This window comes from Suricata suricatta, chromosome 3 (genome assembly GCF_006229205.1).
Source record: "Suricata suricatta isolate VVHF042 chromosome 3, meerkat_22Aug2017_6uvM2_HiC, whole genome shotgun sequence".
NCBI classification, from domain to species: Eukaryota; Metazoa; Chordata; class Mammalia; order Carnivora; family Herpestidae; genus Suricata; species Suricata suricatta.
Window position 1 is genome coordinate 86,099,220 of NC_043702.1, and position 21,252 is coordinate 86,120,471.

General features: G+C 34.0%; 1 protein-coding gene and 1 long non-coding RNA gene across 2 annotated transcripts in view; both read left to right on the forward strand.

The window, feature by feature from the left end:
- The window catches only part of LRP1B (LDL receptor related protein 1B), a 1,807,041-nt gene that overhangs the window by 1,579,100 nt on the left and 206,689 nt on the right, over positions 1 to 21,252 (forward strand). Inside the window, exon 60 of the mRNA XM_029933319.1 lies at positions 2,715 to 2,820. Coding sequence (XP_029789179.1) covers positions 2,715 to 2,820 — 106 coding nt within the window. The remainder of the gene's footprint in view (positions 1 to 2,714; positions 2,821 to 21,252) is intronic.
- LOC115287855 lies at positions 249 to 14,861 on the forward strand. Its single transcript, XR_003906689.1, has 3 exons — positions 249 to 461; positions 2,715 to 2,820; positions 14,662 to 14,861. It is a non-coding gene; the product is annotated as an uncharacterized LOC115287855 (long non-coding RNA).

The following is a 21,252-nucleotide window of genomic DNA, read 5'->3' on the forward strand; positions in this document are numbered from 1 at the left end:
GTTTTCAAGAAAGCCAGACTAGGGGGGCCTGGGTGGCTCAGTTGGTTAAGCGTCTGACTTTGGCTCAGGTCATGATCTCACAGTCCGTGGGTTTGAGCCTCGCATCAGGCTCTGTGGTGACAGCTTGCTCAGAGCCTGGAGCCTGCTTCCGGTTCTGTGTCTCCATCTCTCTCTGCCCCTCCCCTGCTCACTCTCTGTCTGAATTGTTTCCTCCTCCACTCAGGATGACTGTATTTGGAGACAGAAAAGACTGGGGTCCTAATCCAATCTGACCAGTGTCCTTATAAGAGAGAAAGAGACACCAGGGGAGTACACATACAGAGAAAAGGTTATGTGAAGATGTAGCAAGAAGATAACCATCTATAAGCCAAGGAAAGAGGCCTCAGAACAACTCAAGTCTGCCATCACCCTGGCCTTGGACTTCCAGCCTCCGGAACTATGAAAAAATACACTTCTGTTGTGTAAGCCTCCCAGCTTGTGTACTTTGTTAGGGCACCCTTAGCAAGTTACTACAAGTAGATAAAGCAGTAAGACTAATTTCATAAGCTCCATGTGAAAGTCAGTTTATTTAATCACTTGATTGAAATTCCACTGTGATTTTCAGACATGGGACAATTTAAGTTTACTATCCCTAATCTTATTGTAATTACCCTCCAGAAACATCTCTGTTATCAGATAATCAATATAAATTTATGGAGATCAGAAAGGTGAACTCTTATTTCAGAAGAAGGATGGCACACAGCTAAATGTACAGGGAATGTAGAAAAGGTCAAAGTGAAGAAAATGAGTCCATTTGCCCAAAGTGACCATCTGTTTGATTTAATCCCTTATTTGATATTGGTGTAAAGAACAGAATTGTCACTCTAGTGGCTTTATAACCTGCTCCAGGAATGCTCATCTGGAAAACATGTTTATTTCCCTAACTTGTAATATATTTATTACATATAATACTATATGTATTCATTCATTTTTTAAATGTTTATTTATTTTGAGAGAGGAGAGGAACATATGTAATTCATAAGTTCATAATAATAAGTCCACATAAATATAAACATGGAATGTGATGGCACGAAAGAAACATTTAACAAATTTACTGAGATGTGATTGTTTATGGGCAAAGTAGTCAATGTTTTCTTAAAACAATAATGGCTATCCCTTTTAAGAAAAAATAATATAACTGATTGTCATATAGAAGACTGCACTTGCTTAATTAAATTTTTTAATGTTTTTTATTTATTTTTGAGAGACAGAGAGAGACAGAGCAAGCAGGGGAGGGTCAGAGAGAGAGGAAGATACAGAATCTGAAACAGGCTCCAGGCTCTGAGCCAGCTGTCAGCACAGAGCCCAATGCAGGGCTCGAACCCATGAACCATGAGATCATGACCTGAGCCAAAGCCAGAAGCTTAACCGAGTGAGCCACCCAGGCGTCCCTGCACTTGCTTAATTAAAAGAGAAATATGAAAAATAAACTTAAGGATGTTTTATTTATAGGTATTCAGTGGCTATATTTTAAAAATGACAGAATAAATAGAACTATTGTGTGGGCTGCAGTTTAACAGGTATTTGTTATATCTTTAAAGCCTATCTTAAAACTGTTTTCTGTATTTAAGTCTCTATTCTGGATAACAGCATTATTTACTATTTCCAGAATTTCACTCAAGTACTAGGCTTCTAATTTTTATCTTACAGACTATATCTATCAGAATAAAGAAGTTGGTATAGCAAAGACATACTTTTTATGGAGTTTTTCCTTTTTAGTCAAGTTGGATGCTATCCTGTTAATATTAAATAGAAACGTTGGCAATCCAGAATATGCTTTTGGCTTAACCAAAGCTTCACAGTTATTCTATTACAGTACTCTTGAGTATTCTTTTTTCTTTAGTAGCATTCATCATGCTAAACAAGTGTATTCCTAAATAATATCATTCTAATTTTGTATTTCAACTTCTATAGTTTAATATTTAAGAACAAAATGCACCAATTACACAGTATTCATCTTTTGTAGAGTTAAGATGTCATAGTTGGTGCTATGGGTAGAATGTAATGTTTGGATAATGGCAGATTTAGCACAACTTTGCCCAGTGGGTTAAAATAGAAATTTTACTAGAGATGCTTGCTCGCTCGCTCTCTCTCTTCCTCTCTCTCTCTCTCTCTCTCTCTCTCTCTCTCTCTCTCTCTCTCTTCTTACATAAGCATTAAAAAACTGCTATGAACACCTTAGAAATATTTTCTAAAGCAAAACAAAGTTATTAGAGTGCAACCACCAACCATCAAAAGTGCAGATTAACTTGAATATTACTATTTTTTTCCGATTGAGTATAAAGAAGAAAGTTTATATTTTTTAGAAGAAAATACCCTAATAGTTGTTAGTGTATAACTGACTAGGTTTAGAAATTTAACCTCCTAAAATTTTAAATTAATGAGTATATCAAATAAAACATGAAAGTCTGTCATCTTTTCTTTTTTAATGTATTTTAAGATTCCCATTTTCTAATTTTGATGACATTATCCTAAGTAAAGGCTCACATTCCTGAAACACTGAAAAATTATTCTAACTTTCTTATTGTTTTTAATCTTTTTCTATCTTTCATATCAGCCAGGTTTCCTACAATATACAGAAAACACATTTTAAATGATAATTAAAATAATTTAATAGATGAGTTCTTTACAGAGGTATGGATATGGTCAGGTACTGATGAATCGTTTTTGCCTAGGTCTGTTACAAGAAGCTGGTGAAAGCTATGGCTAGAGGAAAAGAGCCACACAACAAGAACAGTGGTCATGTAGTGGAGGAACTCAGCCACTGCCAAACCACTGTGGGTAAGCATGAGGGAAAGGAAATAGATAAATATTCCAACTTCTTCCTCCATCCACATTCTACTCTCTTGTCAATGTTTCCCATGGATTCTATTCAACCTTCCAGGAGATGAAAGAACCTGGGTGATACAGTCCACTAAAGTCTGCATTCTAGAATTTGAAACATGGCAAAGAAGTTAGGACAACCAGAACACTCCCTCCCATATATATATGTGTGAGTGTGTGTGTGTGTGTGTGTGTTTATTTATTTTGAGAAAGAGAGAGTGAGAGCAAGCAAGCATGAGCAGAGGAGGGTTAGAGATAGAGTGGGAGAGAGAGAATCCCAAGCAGGGTCCACGTTGTTAGTGTAGAGTCCAACACACTGGAGCTCAATCCCAAGACCTTGGGATCATGACTTGAGCTGACTGAAATCAATAGTCGATTGCTTAACAATCGACTGAGCCACTCAGGCACCTGAAATGTACATACATATTTTTTTATCTTCTATAATCTCTTCCCTGATCAAACACAATCAGTGACACTCATTCCCTTGGCAGTATGGTACAAACTATTGAGCTTGATGAAAACACCATTTGTCTTCAGAAAAGAGGACCAGGATGCTTACTAATCCTCTATTCTGAGAGACCCTGATACATACAAATTCCCCCTGACACCGTTCCAGAAAAATAATGCACAACAAGCTATGTAGAGAAGCTAGGGCACAAATTATTGAGAGCATGAAAACAAAACAAACAAAAAAACCAAAAAACAACAAAAAAAGTAAAAACCAAAAAAAAAGAAAGAAATGAAACAAAGGAAACAATTAGCATTGAACAAACCAGGTGAGATTATAGTAAAGCTAATGAGAGAATATAGGCTGGAAAACACATGGTAAAATTAGATGATGAAAGAAAGTGGTTTAACGTGCCAAAGAAAGTGGGCGATCCATGAGAGTGGTCACTGAGTGGGTGGAGAATGATTTTTAGTTTATTAGAAGTGACAGAGAAGGCTGGGTGGGTGGGGAAGTGGCCACAGTCTACCAGTAACCAGAGCATGACTGCTGAGCCAGTAGCTGTAGCTACCAACACCCCATCAAAAAGAATGTACTTTGTATAACCTTAGGGCCAAAGACATTTGTTCCTTGTCAGTAATTATGCATTCCCTTCAGTGTTATTGATCACAGAATCCTCTTTTTCTTGCAAGTATTTCCTCAGAACTATCCAGAATAGGATACAAAATGTTCCATTTAATATTTGCCTCCATGAACATTTTCCTGCCTACTCTTCAATACAATCCCGCTTAATGGTAACAGTATTATAAATAAAATTTCAGGCAAATGGATCTAAAGTCCATTATTCAAAATGAATAAAGGCATTAAGAAATGGCAAGAACACTAAGGATAGCCAACATTTCCAAATACTATGATAGAATTTCAGAATTTATTTTTTTCATTATAAATATAATTTTTCAAAAGTTCATTCATCGGGGAAACCTTGAAGGGATAAAAAATAAATGAATTATATTCAGCATATGCCATAGTACATATCAGATCTGAGCTGCTATTACCTGAGACTCTATAATATGAGGATATCTTTTAAACACAGACAACTGGTCAAATATCCAAACAATAGTTATATGTTCTTCTTTAATGCATTAGTGTATACTGGGCCACTTAAATGTATACTTATGGAAATGAATGTAATGTACAATGGCAAATATAGAAATTAATGCTGTATTTAGAGCTCTTTGCAGCGTTTAGTAAGAGGCTAAAGGTATCCTGTGTCCATCCTTTTCTAGTATTTTTTGCCTCTTTTTCTCTACCTTGGTCACTTCAAATTATACATACTTTCCATATAGAATATGTGGTTTAATATAATTCAATCACTTCCCCTCTCTCATCTACATATTTTTGAGGGGTGTGTGCAAGTAAGGGACAGGCAGAGAGAGAGAGAGAGAGAGAGAGAGAGAGAGAGAGAGAGAGAGAGAAAGTAGGGCTCACTCACCTGGGGCTTGTGTTTTAACCAAAGAGGAGCTCATGTTCCCCTGAAGCAGGGACTCAAGCTAATCCAATGTGGGACTAAAATTCACCAACTGTGAGATCATGACCACAGTCAAAGTCAGATGCAGAACAACTGAGCTACTGTGAGATCATGACCACAGTCAAAGTCAGATGCAGAACAACTGAGCTACCCTGGTGCCCTCTCTCATCTACATATTTTAAGTTATTCATAATAAAAGGTCAAATATGGCCATTTCAATATTTAATATCTAAAAAGAGTATTTCTGTTAATGAGTGTAAGGATTTATAAAGCACACAATGAAAATTGTAGTACATTTATTTTGAAAACTAGATTCTGCCTATAAATATCATCTCTTGACCAGGACACTGCTCTCCAGTCTCTAAACAAAACAACATTGCTTTGTGCACTTGGTAAACATATAGTCCTGTTGCTTTGAAGGGTTCTGAATTTTTCTGCTGGTGATAAAAACCTTCATAGACATTTGGCAATGTATTTTCAGATGCGATTATCAGTACTAAACATGGGCATTATGAGAGCCCACACACATTAGGGATGTGGTTGTTTGAGAGTCCTAATGTAAGCTGAAGGCTTAAAAAAAGCACTTTACCTAAGAGACAGATACCAATAGAGCCATTTACATGAATCTAGTCTCTGGTTTTCTCAGATTCCTAAAATTACAAATACGGTTCTAGAATAAAAAGCAGAGAAGAGTGTAATATATTACAAGCATTTAAAAATGTGTTCTAGGTAGTCCTAAGAATAAGTAGGGGTAGGTGAGGGAATTGATTAAACAGTCTTCTCCCCCATTTCCAACCTCAGCTAAATTCCTTTAAGAAATGTTAGAAATTCACTGATTAAAGAGAAGCCCCATTCTGTAGATAAAAGCATTGAACCATACTGTGGCAAAGCAACTTGCTTAAGTTAGAGAGTAACCTGGAAAGAGCTAGACCTACTACTGACCCCCATATCCCACAGCCTCCTACGGATTAGATGAGTAAGATTTTTGAAAGTGGTTGAAAACTCCTCCTAAGGTAATACTTAAAACTTCCCATTTCAAAAAGTATATGGAACATGTGGCATTTGCAAAATAATAATTTATTTAAACATATACACAATTTAATGTAACATGTCCTATTCAAGGAACAAAACTGAAAGACATGATTGACACTGAAATTCTAAGTCTTTTTAGAAATGGCAGTTAATTTCAATTTATTTTACTGTTTCAGAAACATTTCTATAGTAACTGAATTGTATTTTGCTCCCTTCCATTAACTTTTATTGTATTGTAAACAGCAGCACATCAACACCGTTGGCATAAAATAGCCTGTGAAGTCTACTGTTTGTAATGGACTGTGAATGATAGAGTTGTTTTTTTTTTCAAAAGTACTAAAATGAAATATCCTACCAAGAAAGAAACACTCTAGAATATTGTAAAATTAGAGAGTGGTGTTTATTAGATTTCCTCCCTTTTTTGGTTTCAGTGTATATTTAAATATTCTAAAGACTCAAATGCAAGAGCCTTGAGTTTCAAAATATATGAGCACAACGTGCTCCCACTGTTTTTTTTCAGTGTTTTCTGTTTTCTCAGAACAAAACCTTTCATATATATTTATGCTATTTCACCAGTGGCATGCTGAGACCTAGATTCCTTTTCCAACATTAATTAGATGATCACTGCATGGGTTATGATTTGGATTTTTAAATCTAAACACAGAACTGCCCCCTCATAATACAAACTGGATCCTCAGAGCAACACACAAACAATTGAGACAGACTACAATATCAACGCGTCAATGTGAGGATCTTCAGGTCAAGGAGTATAGAAACAAGTGAAGAGCCATCGTCAACATAATTGCATGAAGTTTTAAACAATCTGTCCACAGACTAAACGACAGTTCAGTGATAAACTGTAGTTTGGAATCATACCCAACGATTACTCTTCAGAGAAATTAGCAGTTATGAGTATGTATTCTTACAGTATGCTGGATAAAATATGTACATGACCAACTGAATTTACACAGTTGAATTTAAATCACTGTGGGATATAAAGAAGAGAATTGATAAAAATTTACTAGGAAAAGTTAATTTTATTTATTTATTTGAACAAATAAATTGAAAGACTCATGGTCAAACATATCTTTTCCCTAGCTCACCCTATTGTTAGTTCCATGCCAACTATTTTCAGCCTTTTTGTGAAGAAAATAGCTACCTCTCTAAGGTATCTCAACTTCAATGGCACCTGTAACAGAACAGGAGAAAAATGAAATCTGATGTCATGTAGTTTGATACAAGCAGTCAGAATGAAATTTTGTTCTAATGACTAGAATTTTGTGAAATTTAATTTTCTTTTCCTTAAATGGAAAACAAAATCTCTGGGTTAGGGCAGGTATGCAAAGTTATCACAAAGACTTTTTCTCAGGAGATATTATATAACCTATTTCATAGATAGTTCATTCAGAGAAGACTGTTACTTTTTAAAGTGCATGAAATCAATGACAAAAGACCTTTACTTTGGTCACATTTCAGAAATTCTACAGCACAAATTTCCAAATAAGACCTAGAAGTATTCCTATAGGCAGAAGATACAATAAGTTTGGAAATAACAAACTATAATATAATGCCCCACTAAATGTCCCACTAAGCAGGGTGTACTACTTTTAAAAAAATTTTTTAGCATAATATTTATTTTTGAGAGACAGAGCATGAGTAGGGGATGGGCAGAGAGAGAGGAGACACAGAATCAGAAGCAGGCTCCTGCTTCTGTGCTGACACACAGCTGCTCCTGTAGGGCTGGAACCCACAAACCTCAAGATCATGACGTGAACCAAAGTTAGATGCAAACCCAGGTGTCCCTAAAATTTATTACTACTCATCTAAACTCAAAGCCTAAAGTTCTCAGAGGATTGTTGCACTTTGATACTGGTAGGAATCAGTCCCAAACAAAAATACTTACAAGAATATTATTATTTATATATTTAGAATATTTTATTTTTGTATAAAGACACTTAATACATTTTAAAACTAAGCATTTCAATATAAAGAACATTCTAAAATTGCCTAATCTTTTACTGGATATATTTTATATTTCATGCCAAAGTAGGAGGAGAAAGAGTCATTCACTTCCAATCTTTCTTCGAGATAGATTATCAGGTGTTCTAAAATGCTTTTCAGGGTAAAATACATTAAAACTTGTTTAATCCTCAGAATTCCTCTTACGCTGACCTTTTGTTAAAGTTAATGTACCTCTCATCAAAACAGAGTTTTTCAAGAAGAATCTCTAAGTTATGCTTAGTTTAGTACTTATTAAATTCCTTGTAAAATGTACAAATATATGTGATACCAATGAGTCATCAAATTAGAAGTTCTTTTTCCCTAGATAGGTGCATGATAATATAAAATATTCACTTAATATTTGCACTTTGATCACCAACATATTCCCTATTTTAGGCTTACAGATGCATCTCTCTCTTATTGGTTTTATCCAATTAACTTTTGAACATAATACTTTATCCTTGTTCCCCCAGCTATAATCACTTCAAGTATTTTCTTCTAAAATATTTTAACAGCCTCTAAATTGGTTGCCTTTCTGGGGTCTTTCACTTTCCATGCTGTTGTCAAGTCTAATGACAGCGCTCTTTCAACTAAACACCATCAATGGCTCCCTATGACCTAGAGAATAAATTCCAAATTATTTAGCATACAAGCCCTGTCACAATCTGGCCCAAATTTGCCCATGTTCATCTAGTGACATTATCTCCCTCTTATACAACTTCTAGTCATCGCCAAATTGTATAAACCCCATGCTGCTTCAAGACTCTATTACATCTTTGTACGTGCTGTTCCCTCTGTGTGAAGAATCCTTTATACGTTTCTCCATATGGAGAACTTGTACCAATCTCTCACATTTCTCAAAGATTTCCTTACTTCAGCAACAGCTCTCCTACTACTCTGTGCATTTTCAAAATATTTTGTATATTCCTCTAACTCCAATCTAATTTATGTTTTTACTTGCATATCAGCTTTTCCCATTATTATATGTGTTTTAAAAGCACAAATTTATCCATCCTTGTAACTTGAGGGCCTAGCATAAGGCATGGCATCAAAAGAGACATCAGTATTTGTTGAATGAATATGTGAATGAATGAATGGGCAAATCTAAAGGGAAGAAATCAAGAAACTAAAAAAAAAATGAACTAATGAAAATTTGATTTAACATAAACTATCTGACTCAGTCATCCAGTAGCATATATAATATTCTATGGCATCATTTTATTAAACAATATCATCATATAATTGTTATAGTAAAAACCAGAAAAATAATATACAGAGGCATTAGGAAGAGGTTCATAAGGCTAAGATGTGCCTAATCTGGCAAACTGTTTGTTTAATTCTGCAATGTGGTGCATAGCCTAGGTAGGAAGGTGGATTGGGGCAGAGGAGATAGCAGAGAAAGATGGATGGAAATTCGTAAGCAAACTGTAAGTCACATGTACCGTGGAGGTAATATGATCTATTGTTTACAGCATAGAATTCTGAATTTTTAGAATTTCTTAGGCTGGATAAATAATAAGTAATGTTTCATTTATAAAATTACTGAATGGTTAAATTAGAATATGTTTGGGGGGAAAAATCTGTCAGGGATTAATTTTTCTCCATTATTAAGATTTGGCTTATCAAATGGAAGCCAAAATTCTAAACTTTCTCAAAGATCCCTCACTTTCTCAAATTGCTTTGTCATGACTGGCATATCCCACTGTTAATAAGCTCTGGTCCCACTTTCTAGGCAGAATAAATGAGAACAATAACACTAGTCTGGTTAAGAGAAAAAAGGGGTCAGTGACCAAACTAATGGGGAAGTTACTACTGATGTCAAAGTCTCATTTTCCACATGCAAGAACAGAATCAAGAAACCACAGCATTCTCCGCCTTTACCGGGCAAGTGCGAGAAGTTGAAAAATGCTACTCTCCTTCAGGAACATGGCAAATGAATGGCTCTTTTTTCACTGACTATGGAGTTGGCATAATTAGGCTGCCTACAAGGAGTAGCTCATTAGTAACTACTAGGTAATTGTTGGCTTGCATTTAGTTATTGGCAGGTGCCTGATAAGATTCTTAATGAATTCTTCATTAGTCTTTCTGAGAAAATCTTCAGGAGAAAATACTTCTGATAGCAACTCTTTTACTTCCTTTTCTCCCCTCTTTTCTCTTTTAAAATTTAAAATCATATTTTGAAATATTAATAATATCATACCTGGGTAACTTTCAGCCAAATATTTTACTCTACTAAATTTAGTGCTATTTCTCCCTGCTATAATGTCCCTCTACCCAAAGACACCACCAGTTCCATGATTGGAAGACACTTCATTTATACATATTTAATTCTGTATTAACTTTTCAAAGCATTAGTCACATGTCTGGCATCTCTTTTAAATACCGAATAGGGGATGGAATCAATAGTTTGTAATAGACAACACTTCTAACTACAATTTGTGTTCAAATACAAAGTCTCCAATGCAAATAGGCAAATGTTTGATGCCAAAATTTATATGTTCAATATTCACTTATCTGACCAAAAATTGGTTAAATGTTATTGTACATTTTTTAGCAGAAAGTAACACATTCACAACAACCTAGAGTTTTATATAGATGCTAAAATAGATGGGTTCCTAGTTACATTGGGGAAAATACTGATTACCACAATAAAACTTTCAATTATATCATCTAAGAATGTTGCAGAACATTTCATTACTGATTCTTTGGAGAAGAAATAACTGCTGAATGCTAAGAGTGATTTTGATTTGTCAACATTACTTCTGCTGTAATTAAAATCCTAAAAGTCATCTTTAAATAATTCTTCATTCAAATTGCATCCTGATGAGTTTCTTTATCTCTATAATTGGATTGCCAACACCTAAGTAAGTGACTCATCCAACTACACTTGTGATATCTCAATATTCTTACCCTTAAAAAAGCACGTTTAAAAGCTTTCTGTCAGCAATGATAGTTAGAAAAACATATTTGTTTAAAAATCAACTGAGAAGGACTTAGGCAAAACAACTAAGTGGTGTGATGTCAGTGACTTTTACCTCCTTTATTTTTACTTATTCATTTACTTTTCAACTCCGTGGCTGCATCCTTCTGTGTGAGGCACACACTTGCATGGCCTCACCTGGCAATGAGATTTTCAATAATCCTCTCTTACCATCTTCCCCCCATTCCTCTCCACCCAGGGTTTTGTTCTAGGCTTACTGCTAGAGAAGAAAGAAGAAAGCACCCTGATTGGCTAAACCATGCTAATGTGTGGGCTTTCTATGGGACTTCTCTGTGAAACTTGTGCTTTTACTATTTGGATGTAAAACACCTAATAACAAAGGTGACCTTAGGTCAATAAAGATCAATAAAAAGCCATCAATAAAATGGCTTCATTCTGGGAAAAGTCACATCTTTAAACACCTACAGTATCTTGAGTGTTCATTGAAATCATTTGTGGTTTTTGTTATATCCCTGTCATCTTTGTCTTCATCATCATGCCCTTCTCCATTGCTCTATGAATCCCCTCATTCTCAGTGATTTTTCTCTAAGACTTCTGCCTCATTCCTAATTCTCTCATATGTAATGCTTCATTCATTTCTTTTATATTTAGTTTTTTAATCCACTCAGAGTTATAAAAAATAGAAAAGTAAAGTGTCTGTAGAATTTTATATTCATCTGTATTCAAATAATTTCCAGAATGTTGCTCTAATTTGAAAGCTGTTTTCCATGTTAACTCTAGTGGCCATTGTTGATTAGATAACAATAAATCTGATCACGTATGCAGTATAATTAATAACTCTTAAATGCTATTATTTCACTGACTTTTGAGAACTATACTCTTACTTGGTATTTTTAAAACAACTAGCCCTACCAGATTGCAATAATAATCTATGTTTACAAGCAAATAACCTTCTGTCTCAATTCAATTAAGATGTATGTATATATTAACTAAGAAAAATATTGTTCATTTACTATAAAAAGTACTTAAAAAGATACAATTGGAGAGAATACTGTCAAAATGATTTTTATACATGATTATAGAAGTTCTGAATAAATATGCCTAATTCTTATTTACCAATATTGTCATAAAGGAACATAATCATGTAATCTTAAGTTATAAAATTAATTTAATGAGAGAAATTATATAAAATGAATACATATAAATGTGTATATATTTTAAATGAATAATGTATGTACTGGTAAAATACTGGGTCATTTGTGTTATTGGACCAACCTTTGTGTCTATGAGATCCATCCATGTTGCTAAATTCAATATGATTTTCATCAGCCCAGTAGAGTCTATGGTTGACATAATCTATTGTTAGTGCCATAGGTCTAGAAATCTTGGTTTCTATGACAACACTTTGATTGGTTCCATCCATTCCAACACGGCCGATGTGAGGATACTCACAGCAGTCAATCCAATACAAATACCTAGGAAAAAAAAATCAATAGTCATTTTGTTTACAGACACTCAGGGAGTAAAACATCATATGATATTTCACTTATTTGCTCACCTATTCCCAAATTAATTCTTGGTTTCTCTATGAATTGTAATTTCTAGGAAGTTTACATTAATGCAAGCTTTTCATATGATTTTTATTAAACATATAGCACACTTTAAAATATCCATACAATTTTGAACATGTTTCCTTTAGTATGTAAACCCATATATGTAGACTATATAACATATAATATATCTACAAGTGTTAACAAATTACAGATCTCTAAAATTAACAGAGGTAAGCCTTCAAACTGCATCTGTAGTATTGGAGAAATAAAACTATCTAGATATATATCTTTTTCTTTTGGCTCATTACCAGTAAAAATTTCAAAATGATTTATGGAGAAGAACATTATATTTGCCTGAATATGCATTGCTCAGTGTGGTAGCCTTTAGCTAATTGTGACTCTGCACATTTAAGTTAATTAAAATCATATAAAATTAAGTAAACTGGATTGTTCCTCAGTCACACTAGCCACATTTCAAGTGCTCAATAATCATATGTTGGGTGGCTACCATATCCAACAGTGTACATATAGAGCATACCATCACCACAGAAGGGTCAATTGAACAGCACTGATCAATTATAGTATTGGAAGTTCTAGAGTAAGGTATTTCAGACAGTAGAAAAAAACAACAAAAGGAAGAAAATTATATTGCTACTAAAACTAATTGAGTTAAACATAAATATTGCATTCCATAATATAATGTATAAGTGAGAAGAATTACTGAGAAATATTTATTTAATTAAACATTTTTTATCATAGTAGAAAATGTCACTTTATTTTTTGAATATGTTTCCTTCTTTCTGAAATTCAAGGCTTGAGTCAGAAGATCTCTAATGTCCTTTTCACATTCCAACACTAAAACTGAAACTTACTAACCTAATTAGTTTCCTCAGATCTATTCCTTTCTTTCTAGTAATCATAGAACCATTGGCAATTAATTCTTCAAATTTTGAAAATATGCATAATTAAAATAATGTTGTATGAAAATTATTACGTATGGTTTATATCCGTTTAGTTTAAAATCAATTTTTTCTTAAGGAAAACTTTTTCTCATACATTCTGACAGTGGCAATTATGTTTAGACATTTTAACCACACACTATAAATAAATAACAGTTTTGAGGGAAAACCATTTATCAGATACTGGGCTACCATAAATAATCATTGTAAGAAATATGTGCATTTTTGTGCTGACAATCATTTGGGGGGGTCTGCATAAAAGCAATGGAAAATGGATTATAAAGATATCTTAAAAGTTCTTTACTAGCAAAAATATCATTAAGAGTCCTAATTAGACATTGTAGTTAAAATGAGAATTATGGATCTATCTGGTAAGGACTAAAAAGGTCGACTTGTGAGCAGAGATTCACAGAGGTTTTTGAGAGTGAGAATTTAAAAAGCAAATTTGAGTCTAGAAATACAACAATCAAGTTTGCATAGGACAATATGGGGATTACTATCCAATGCTTATGTATATCTATATAGTTCTGCACAAATTTGAGAATCTCAAATCATAAAATAATAATAGATGTCAAGGCTTTCAGAATAGATTAAATGTACTGCTCAACTCTTAAATTAAATTATTTAAGTATTGAATTATTATATTTTTATTTAGAAAGCAAACATGTTAGCAAGCATAATGTGTCTAGAAAAACACACAATCCATTTATTTCTAGTAATTTATGAAGGTGCACCTGGCTGTCTTACTGGAGATAATGGCAGTATAGATAAAAGAGAAGAAACTGAATCAGAAAGAAGTAAAAATGCAAAGACAGTTTATCTCATTGAAATCAGAACATTCCTCCTTGCCTTACTGACTCTGAATCTTGGGAACACTAACATAGCAATTTTTTTTCCTAATAGACGATATCATATACCAGCTTCTCTCAACCATGTTAGATATGACCAAATACATTTGGGCTTCTATACAACCATGATATTTTTGAGAACTGAATATAAGCAAATAAAAACTTAAAGCAATATCTTAGTAACTTCTGTAACATTAAAAAGCCAAATTTGGCTTAATTGTATTCATATTTCTATTTAACTATTTAATCTACATGTGCTTGCATTGTATTCAAAAATCATCCCAAAAGTAAAAAGAAAAAAAAAACACCCAAAAAACATACAAAAAAACATTTACTTCATCAAATGCTATCAACAAAGTATCGCAAACTACTCAATGTGAATAACAGTGATATTGAAATCATTAAGTACATTATAAATTCCAAATGGTCAGACCTCCATATAATAGCAATTTAAAATTTTTATTTGTAATCTGAACTTTTTTTTTTGGCTAGTCTTACCACCTTGAACCAAGATACCAAGAACCGGAAGAGCATGTTTCATGGAGTACGGCATCTGCTACATCATTTTCAGAAGGCTCGCTAACGGTTTTCACCCTCAACTCCTGTCCCAGCCATTCCAACTCCCCTTTATTAGGCACAAACATACTTCTCCCAATTGCTCCCCACCATTAAAAAATGTGTCTGTCCTGGGGCATCTGGGTGGCTCAGATGGTTAAGCATCTGACTCTTGACTGAGTCCAGGCCCTGCTTTGGGCTCGGTGCTGACAGTGTGGAGCCTGCTTGAGATTCTCTCTTTCCCCCTCTCTCTCTCTCTGCCCCTCCCCTGCTTGCACTCTCTCTCAAAATAAATAAACATTTAAAAATATATATTTCAAAATGTGTCCATTCAGCTCTAGTTGGAGTATTTACAGTCTCACACGTTTACTTCTGTCTTCCCATGAGATCACTGGCCCCCCTCCCTCCTCTTCCATTATACAGCCCTTCTCATGCAGGCACAATTCTCTTTGCCCTTCCTTTATCCACAAATTCTTCCCTGATCAATATTAGTTCACATTTTCCAAGATAGGTTACAAGATGGTGAAATGCTTTGTTTAACAAAGTAAGCATCATCTTTTTTTATTGTGAGAGGCTTTAACATGCTTTAATCTGACATAGTGATTCTTTCACTATGTGTCCCTTTATCACTTAGTCTTGGGTGATAGCATTTATTTTCCTAGGGCAGTTCACAGGAAACAAACTTTGGGAAACTGTGTTTTAGCCTTTTCTGTCCCACAGAAATTCTTTCTTTTCTTTCTTTCTTCCTCTTCCTTCCTTCCTTCCTTCCTTTCTTTCCTTCCTCTTTCCTTTTTATTGCATGGGTAATTGAAAAATGTATATATTGTGACATAGTAACCCCAAAGCACTAATGATGTAGATTCTCAGGCTTCATAGATCAGAGAACCTATCTCAGTAAGTAAGCTGGTGTAACAACTCTAATAAGCTCATGAGCCTTGTTTTTTTTTTTTTTTTTTTTTTTTTTGATTGCGCGTGAGGGAGAAGGAGCCCAAGCAGGCTCCACACTCAGCACACAGCCCTTCACAGGGCTCAAGTCTACGACCCTGGGATCATGACCTGAGCCAAAATCAAGAGTCAGATGCTCAACTGACTGAGTCACCCAGGCGCCCCAGCTTCAGAACCATTCTTAAGTAGATTGAGAACATATTTTGAAATAATAATTTGTTGAAACCATATTATGTACCAGATACTTCTTAGAACTAGAACACAAAGATAAACATATATAATTTTTGTCTTTAAAAATCTCTCAGTGAATACAATAGAAGTAGATTTAAAACAAATGAAAAACAGTATTCTGATTAAACTACTTTACTATCGAGGCACAAAAGAGGGAATAATAATTTTATCAAGATGGAAGAAAGCATGAAAGAAATTTTGTGCTCACTAATAATTCTTTGAACATAAATTTTATCTTCATAGCTATCTTAAAAAGATAAAAATAATCTTTATCTCTTTCAGATTTTAGAACAAATTGAAACTTGACAGGTCTTAAAGATAATGTAGCCTAATGCCTTCATTTTACTGATAAACTGAGACTGTATAAGATTATGTGTGTTGCCATAGTCTATTATGATACAGTTGGAACAAGGGCTCAGGTCTCTAGGTTTCTGTATTAGCTTTTGCTCTAAGCAGCACAATGCAGAGTCCTAAGAAAATGAGTTCTAGAGAGATTAATTAGGTTCAAATTTCAGATCCACTTATTACTAGCTATGTGACTCTTGGACACTTTAATTAGTCTCCTTGAGCCTGTATTTCTCACATGTTGGAAAGAATAGTAATAGTTTCTCTTCATTATAGGGAACAGATTTAGAACACTGATTAGCATGGAGTCTTTAGTGAATATTAACTATTAGTCTTCATCTGTACTAGATATGTAATATGTATCAAAAAATGTATATACTTTGTGTATATATTGGTTTTATTTAATAGGTTATTGTATTTGGTTAATAGGTTACCTGTTGCATCTGGATTGTGTGTATAGTATTACATGATTTGTCTGGATTTTGTGTGTTGTTACATAATTTGTTTATTTAAATACTCATCAACCAAAACAATATTATGAAAATATTCTATTGCATTGAAGAAAAGTATAATTTAACTCTATTCAGGTATAAATGAGTCTTCATAGACACAGGATTTCTCTCTTTTTATGGGTAACTACCTTCTGATGGCTAAATTCCATTTTCTTTTCCATACTATACTTGGTTTTTTCCCCAAGTTTTTCAATAAGTCTGTACTTATTGAATATACTGGTAATTTTAACATCTGAAATTCAACTTCTTAAAAACTACAAAAAAAGTAAAAAAATTTGTTGTAAATAATTAAAGCTGAAAAATAAAAACTTCTGTGAAAATATCAAAAAGAGAGTTCTAAATTTTACCCATATAATATGTAATGTTTACCTAAGATAACATCTGAGAAACCTCAGCCCCAAATAATACCTACTGTGTAAGTTATAACAAAGTGTGAACATAAACAATGCCAGCTGTAACCATAACAACAGACTTCTGTGGTTCCTGAGGGTGTCTTTTATAGTTAAATGAAATACATTACATTTCTTTAAAACAAATTAAAATAGAAGTCTACTGTTAGTTTTTACTATTTTTGCCCAAAATTCAGGGGATATACTCAGAAACATTTCTTCCAACTGCAATTATTTCTGATTTGAATTATAAAAACTAATTTTTGATATTCATTTCCTGTACCTTTTTACTAAATATGGGAGTATAGGTTTAAAAATTGGTAGGGGAAGGACTTTTTTATGTGGCTGTTTATTTTAATAAAATATTTCTGTTTCCCCACAGAAATCAGAAACTGAGTTTTTATTCCTGGTATACCTTTCATTCCTTAACAACAAAAGTTCCCTTATGACTCTTGTCCTTGAAACACGTGGGTTATTTACATACTGATGTATTGGTTTGGGCAACGATGCAGGTACAATGTCCCTGTAGCTATAACCCTATTCGCTGTGTACATCCAATTGCCCATTTATTATTTCCTTCTGCAGTGAACTTAACAATCTCAGTGGTATGCACAAAACAGTGTTCAAGCCATGGCTCTTTTGCTAAAAGAACTCATTTTCTAGATGGAGATAAACATTTACACCAATGATAGTCATATATGCACCTGAAATTAATATAATATTTTATGTCAATTATACCTCAAAAATAAATTTAAAAATGTAAAAGTCATATAATGGAATGTGTGCAGTATATGGGGGTCTTAGGCAGAACTGGAAAAAGTTTCACATAGGAACAGATACTTTCTGCTGTTATTAGAAAAACAGAAAGTTATTCCAACTAGAGGAAAATCAGAAGGGCATTCTAGGAAGAAGAATGGCATGAGGCAAGATACAGAAACATAAAATGTGTCCTCTCCAAATTTGTTTGCAATATTATTACCCAGATTGGCAATAATGTATATGAATACTGTTACATACAAGAATCCTTCAATAGATTTTCAGAGTATTAGAAACGGAATCCAGTTGTTAAGCTTCTGACTTTGGCTCAGGTTATGATATCATGGTACCTGAGTTTGAGCCCCAAATTTGGCTCTCTGCTGTCAGCACAGAGCCTGCTTCGATCCTCTGTCTCCTCTCTCTCTGCCATTCCTCTACTGTCTCTCTCAAAAATAAACATTAAAAAAGAGAGAGAGAAAGAGAAGGAATCCAAATGAAAATATACTTAATAAAGCATGCTGGTAAAAATTTTATTTCCAGAAAAACTCATTATCTATATTTGAAATTTTGGAAAATGGGGATGCCTGGGTGGTGCAGTCAGTTAAGCCTTTGACTTCAGCTCAGGTCATGACCTCCCAGTTCATAAATTAGAGTCCTGGGTTGGGTCTGGGCTGACAGTTCAGAGCCTGAAGCCTGTTTTGGATTCTGTGTCTCCCTCTCTCTTCTGCCCCTCTCCTACTCATATTCTCTGTCTGTCTGTCTCTCTCTCTGTCTCTCTTTCTCTCTCTCTCTCTCTCTCAAAAAATATTCAAAAATTAAAAAAAACTAAAATTTTATAAAAGGACTAATTATTAAAATATGAAAGAAAACAGTATAAGGATCTAAAGTGATAAAATTAAGAGAGTTTTCAAATTCACAGAATGCTAAAGTGGTTAGATCTCTTCATTATCATTATTATTACATGGGAACTCCAATCTCAACAGGTTTACAAACTGCTCATTGCCCTTTCTTGTCTCTGCCCCTTTTCTATATTCCTCATATTCTAGAGAAACCTTCCTCTCTTTATCTGTTTGCCTGAGCCCAAAGTCTAGTAAGGTTTGTCTGTTTTGTTGTTGTTATTGTTGTGGTGTGTTGTATTTTGATTCCTAGCTCTTTTGTGCTCTGTAAAGAGGACTGGCATCAAAGTTCCACAATTATATATACTTACTTTGTTCTAATCACAAGTTCTTCAAGTCCTCTGCTTTCCCAGAGAGCTAATTCTTTTGGTCTGAAGTACCTCCCACTCTGAAGTGCACTGCGTCACTGGCTAATTCTTACTCCACTAGTCCTAGCCAGGAAGTTCTCAGATTCTAGTTGAGATAAAAACATTTTCTATTTTCTTTTTTCCTCATATTCATAAACTTAACAAACTGCACTGTATTGTAATTATTTACTCATCTACCTACCCACTAAACCGAGAAACACCTGGAACCAGACCTGTACCTTTTATTTTAATACTCCTGCCTAGAGCAGTGCCAGATGCACACTGAATGCTAAAGAAATGAGTTGAATAAATGAATGGGTACATAAGTTTCTGTTAACTAGTCATATCACACATTCACTTTATTGTCTATGATTATGGTCTTTTGCTATGTGATTTGTGATTAACTGAAATAACATGTTAATAATCCAAAAACAGATAAAATAATGCTCAGTATGTCTTTAACATTATATTTTCTATTCTTTTAAAAATATATATATGCACATAAGTGCATATATATTCTGCATATATGACAACTCTTATAAATATTGATGTAAATAATAGTAATTGCCCCAAACTTATGATAAATTAGAATAGTAATTCTCAAACTAAACAAGACAACAGAATGATTAGGATCATTGGATCTCAGCTAAATTTAAATATAACAACCAGGAAGATGATTGATCTGTCTACTATCTTCTTTACCATTCATACTTAGTAACTACTATATCCAAATTGATATTGTGACAACTGGGATGCTATTATTTAAAAAAAAAAACTAATGTTTATTTAAAGAGAGAGAGAGAGAGAGAGAGAGAGAGAGAGAGAGAGAGAGAGAGAGAGAAGGAGGGAAAACAAATGGGGGAGGGGCAGAAAGCAAGGAAGACACAGAATCCAAAGCAGGCTCCAGGCTCTGAGCGCTCAGCACAGAGGCTGACACAGGGCTAGAACTCACAGACTGTGAGATCATGAATTGCTTCACTACATTAGTGATCTTTACCCTCCTTTAAACAAACCCTCACCTTACCCCTCACTAAATATCAGGACAGAAATCACAATTCTCCAGGAAACAAGGGCCAGCAGTATTGGCAAATTTAAAACATTATTTTATATATAAATATTATATTATAAATTGCATTGTTATTCTGATGTGGTAAGATTCAAGGGCATTTTTATTACATAATGTTAAAATTTAAGCTGATATATCTTTAAGCAAAATTATACAATATTTTAGACCCCAGAGCCAATTTTCACCCCAGAACTAATTGGATAAAAACTAAAATCAAAGTTATCCTATTGTCTCAGTCTGGGGAATGAGAAAAACAGCATGAACAAAAGGGTGTTATTAAATTTTACATGTTAAAATAGGTTTTATGTTTCTTTTTGTTATAATATGGCATATCCATATCATAATAAAATATTATCCAAATTGAAATCAATGGAGTCTTTCATAACATTTACAATAATTTAGTACTTCACTGTTTTACCTCACACTTTTGATGGATGGGTTTATGTTAATGACAACTTAAGGCTGCTTTCAGTTTACAGGGTAATAATTCCTATAACCGGGAGATATTAAACCTAAAACTAGACTTGGCTGTGTTCCCTAGGCTAGGATAATTTTTGTTTTATAACTAGTAAATTCCACAAACTACTATGACCTCCAGGTAATGTTCGGTTTTTTAATATGAAGCATCCTGAAGAGTATGAAATGAGAAGCCAAGTCAGCCATATTGATTTCGAAGACAAGGACAATGGTTTGAACATGCTAAAATAAATATCTTCTGATAAAATACTGAAGGAATTAAAATATTTGCATTCTTATGAATGAATGATGATAATAGTCAAGCTTAATACATCTGGTCATTATATCCTGAAACATACTAAAGACAGACTCTCTTCTGACTCTGTTTCAATTAAAGTGTAATTGACACTCTTTTGAAGTTTCTGTTGCTACGGTAAAGAAAATACTACAGTTGTTGGAGAGGGTGTGGAGAGATGGGCACCCTCTTACACTGTTGGTGGCAATGTAAACTGGTGCAGCCGCTCTGGAAAACAGTGTGGAGGTTCCTCAAAAAACTATCCATAGAACTCCCTTATGACCCAGCAA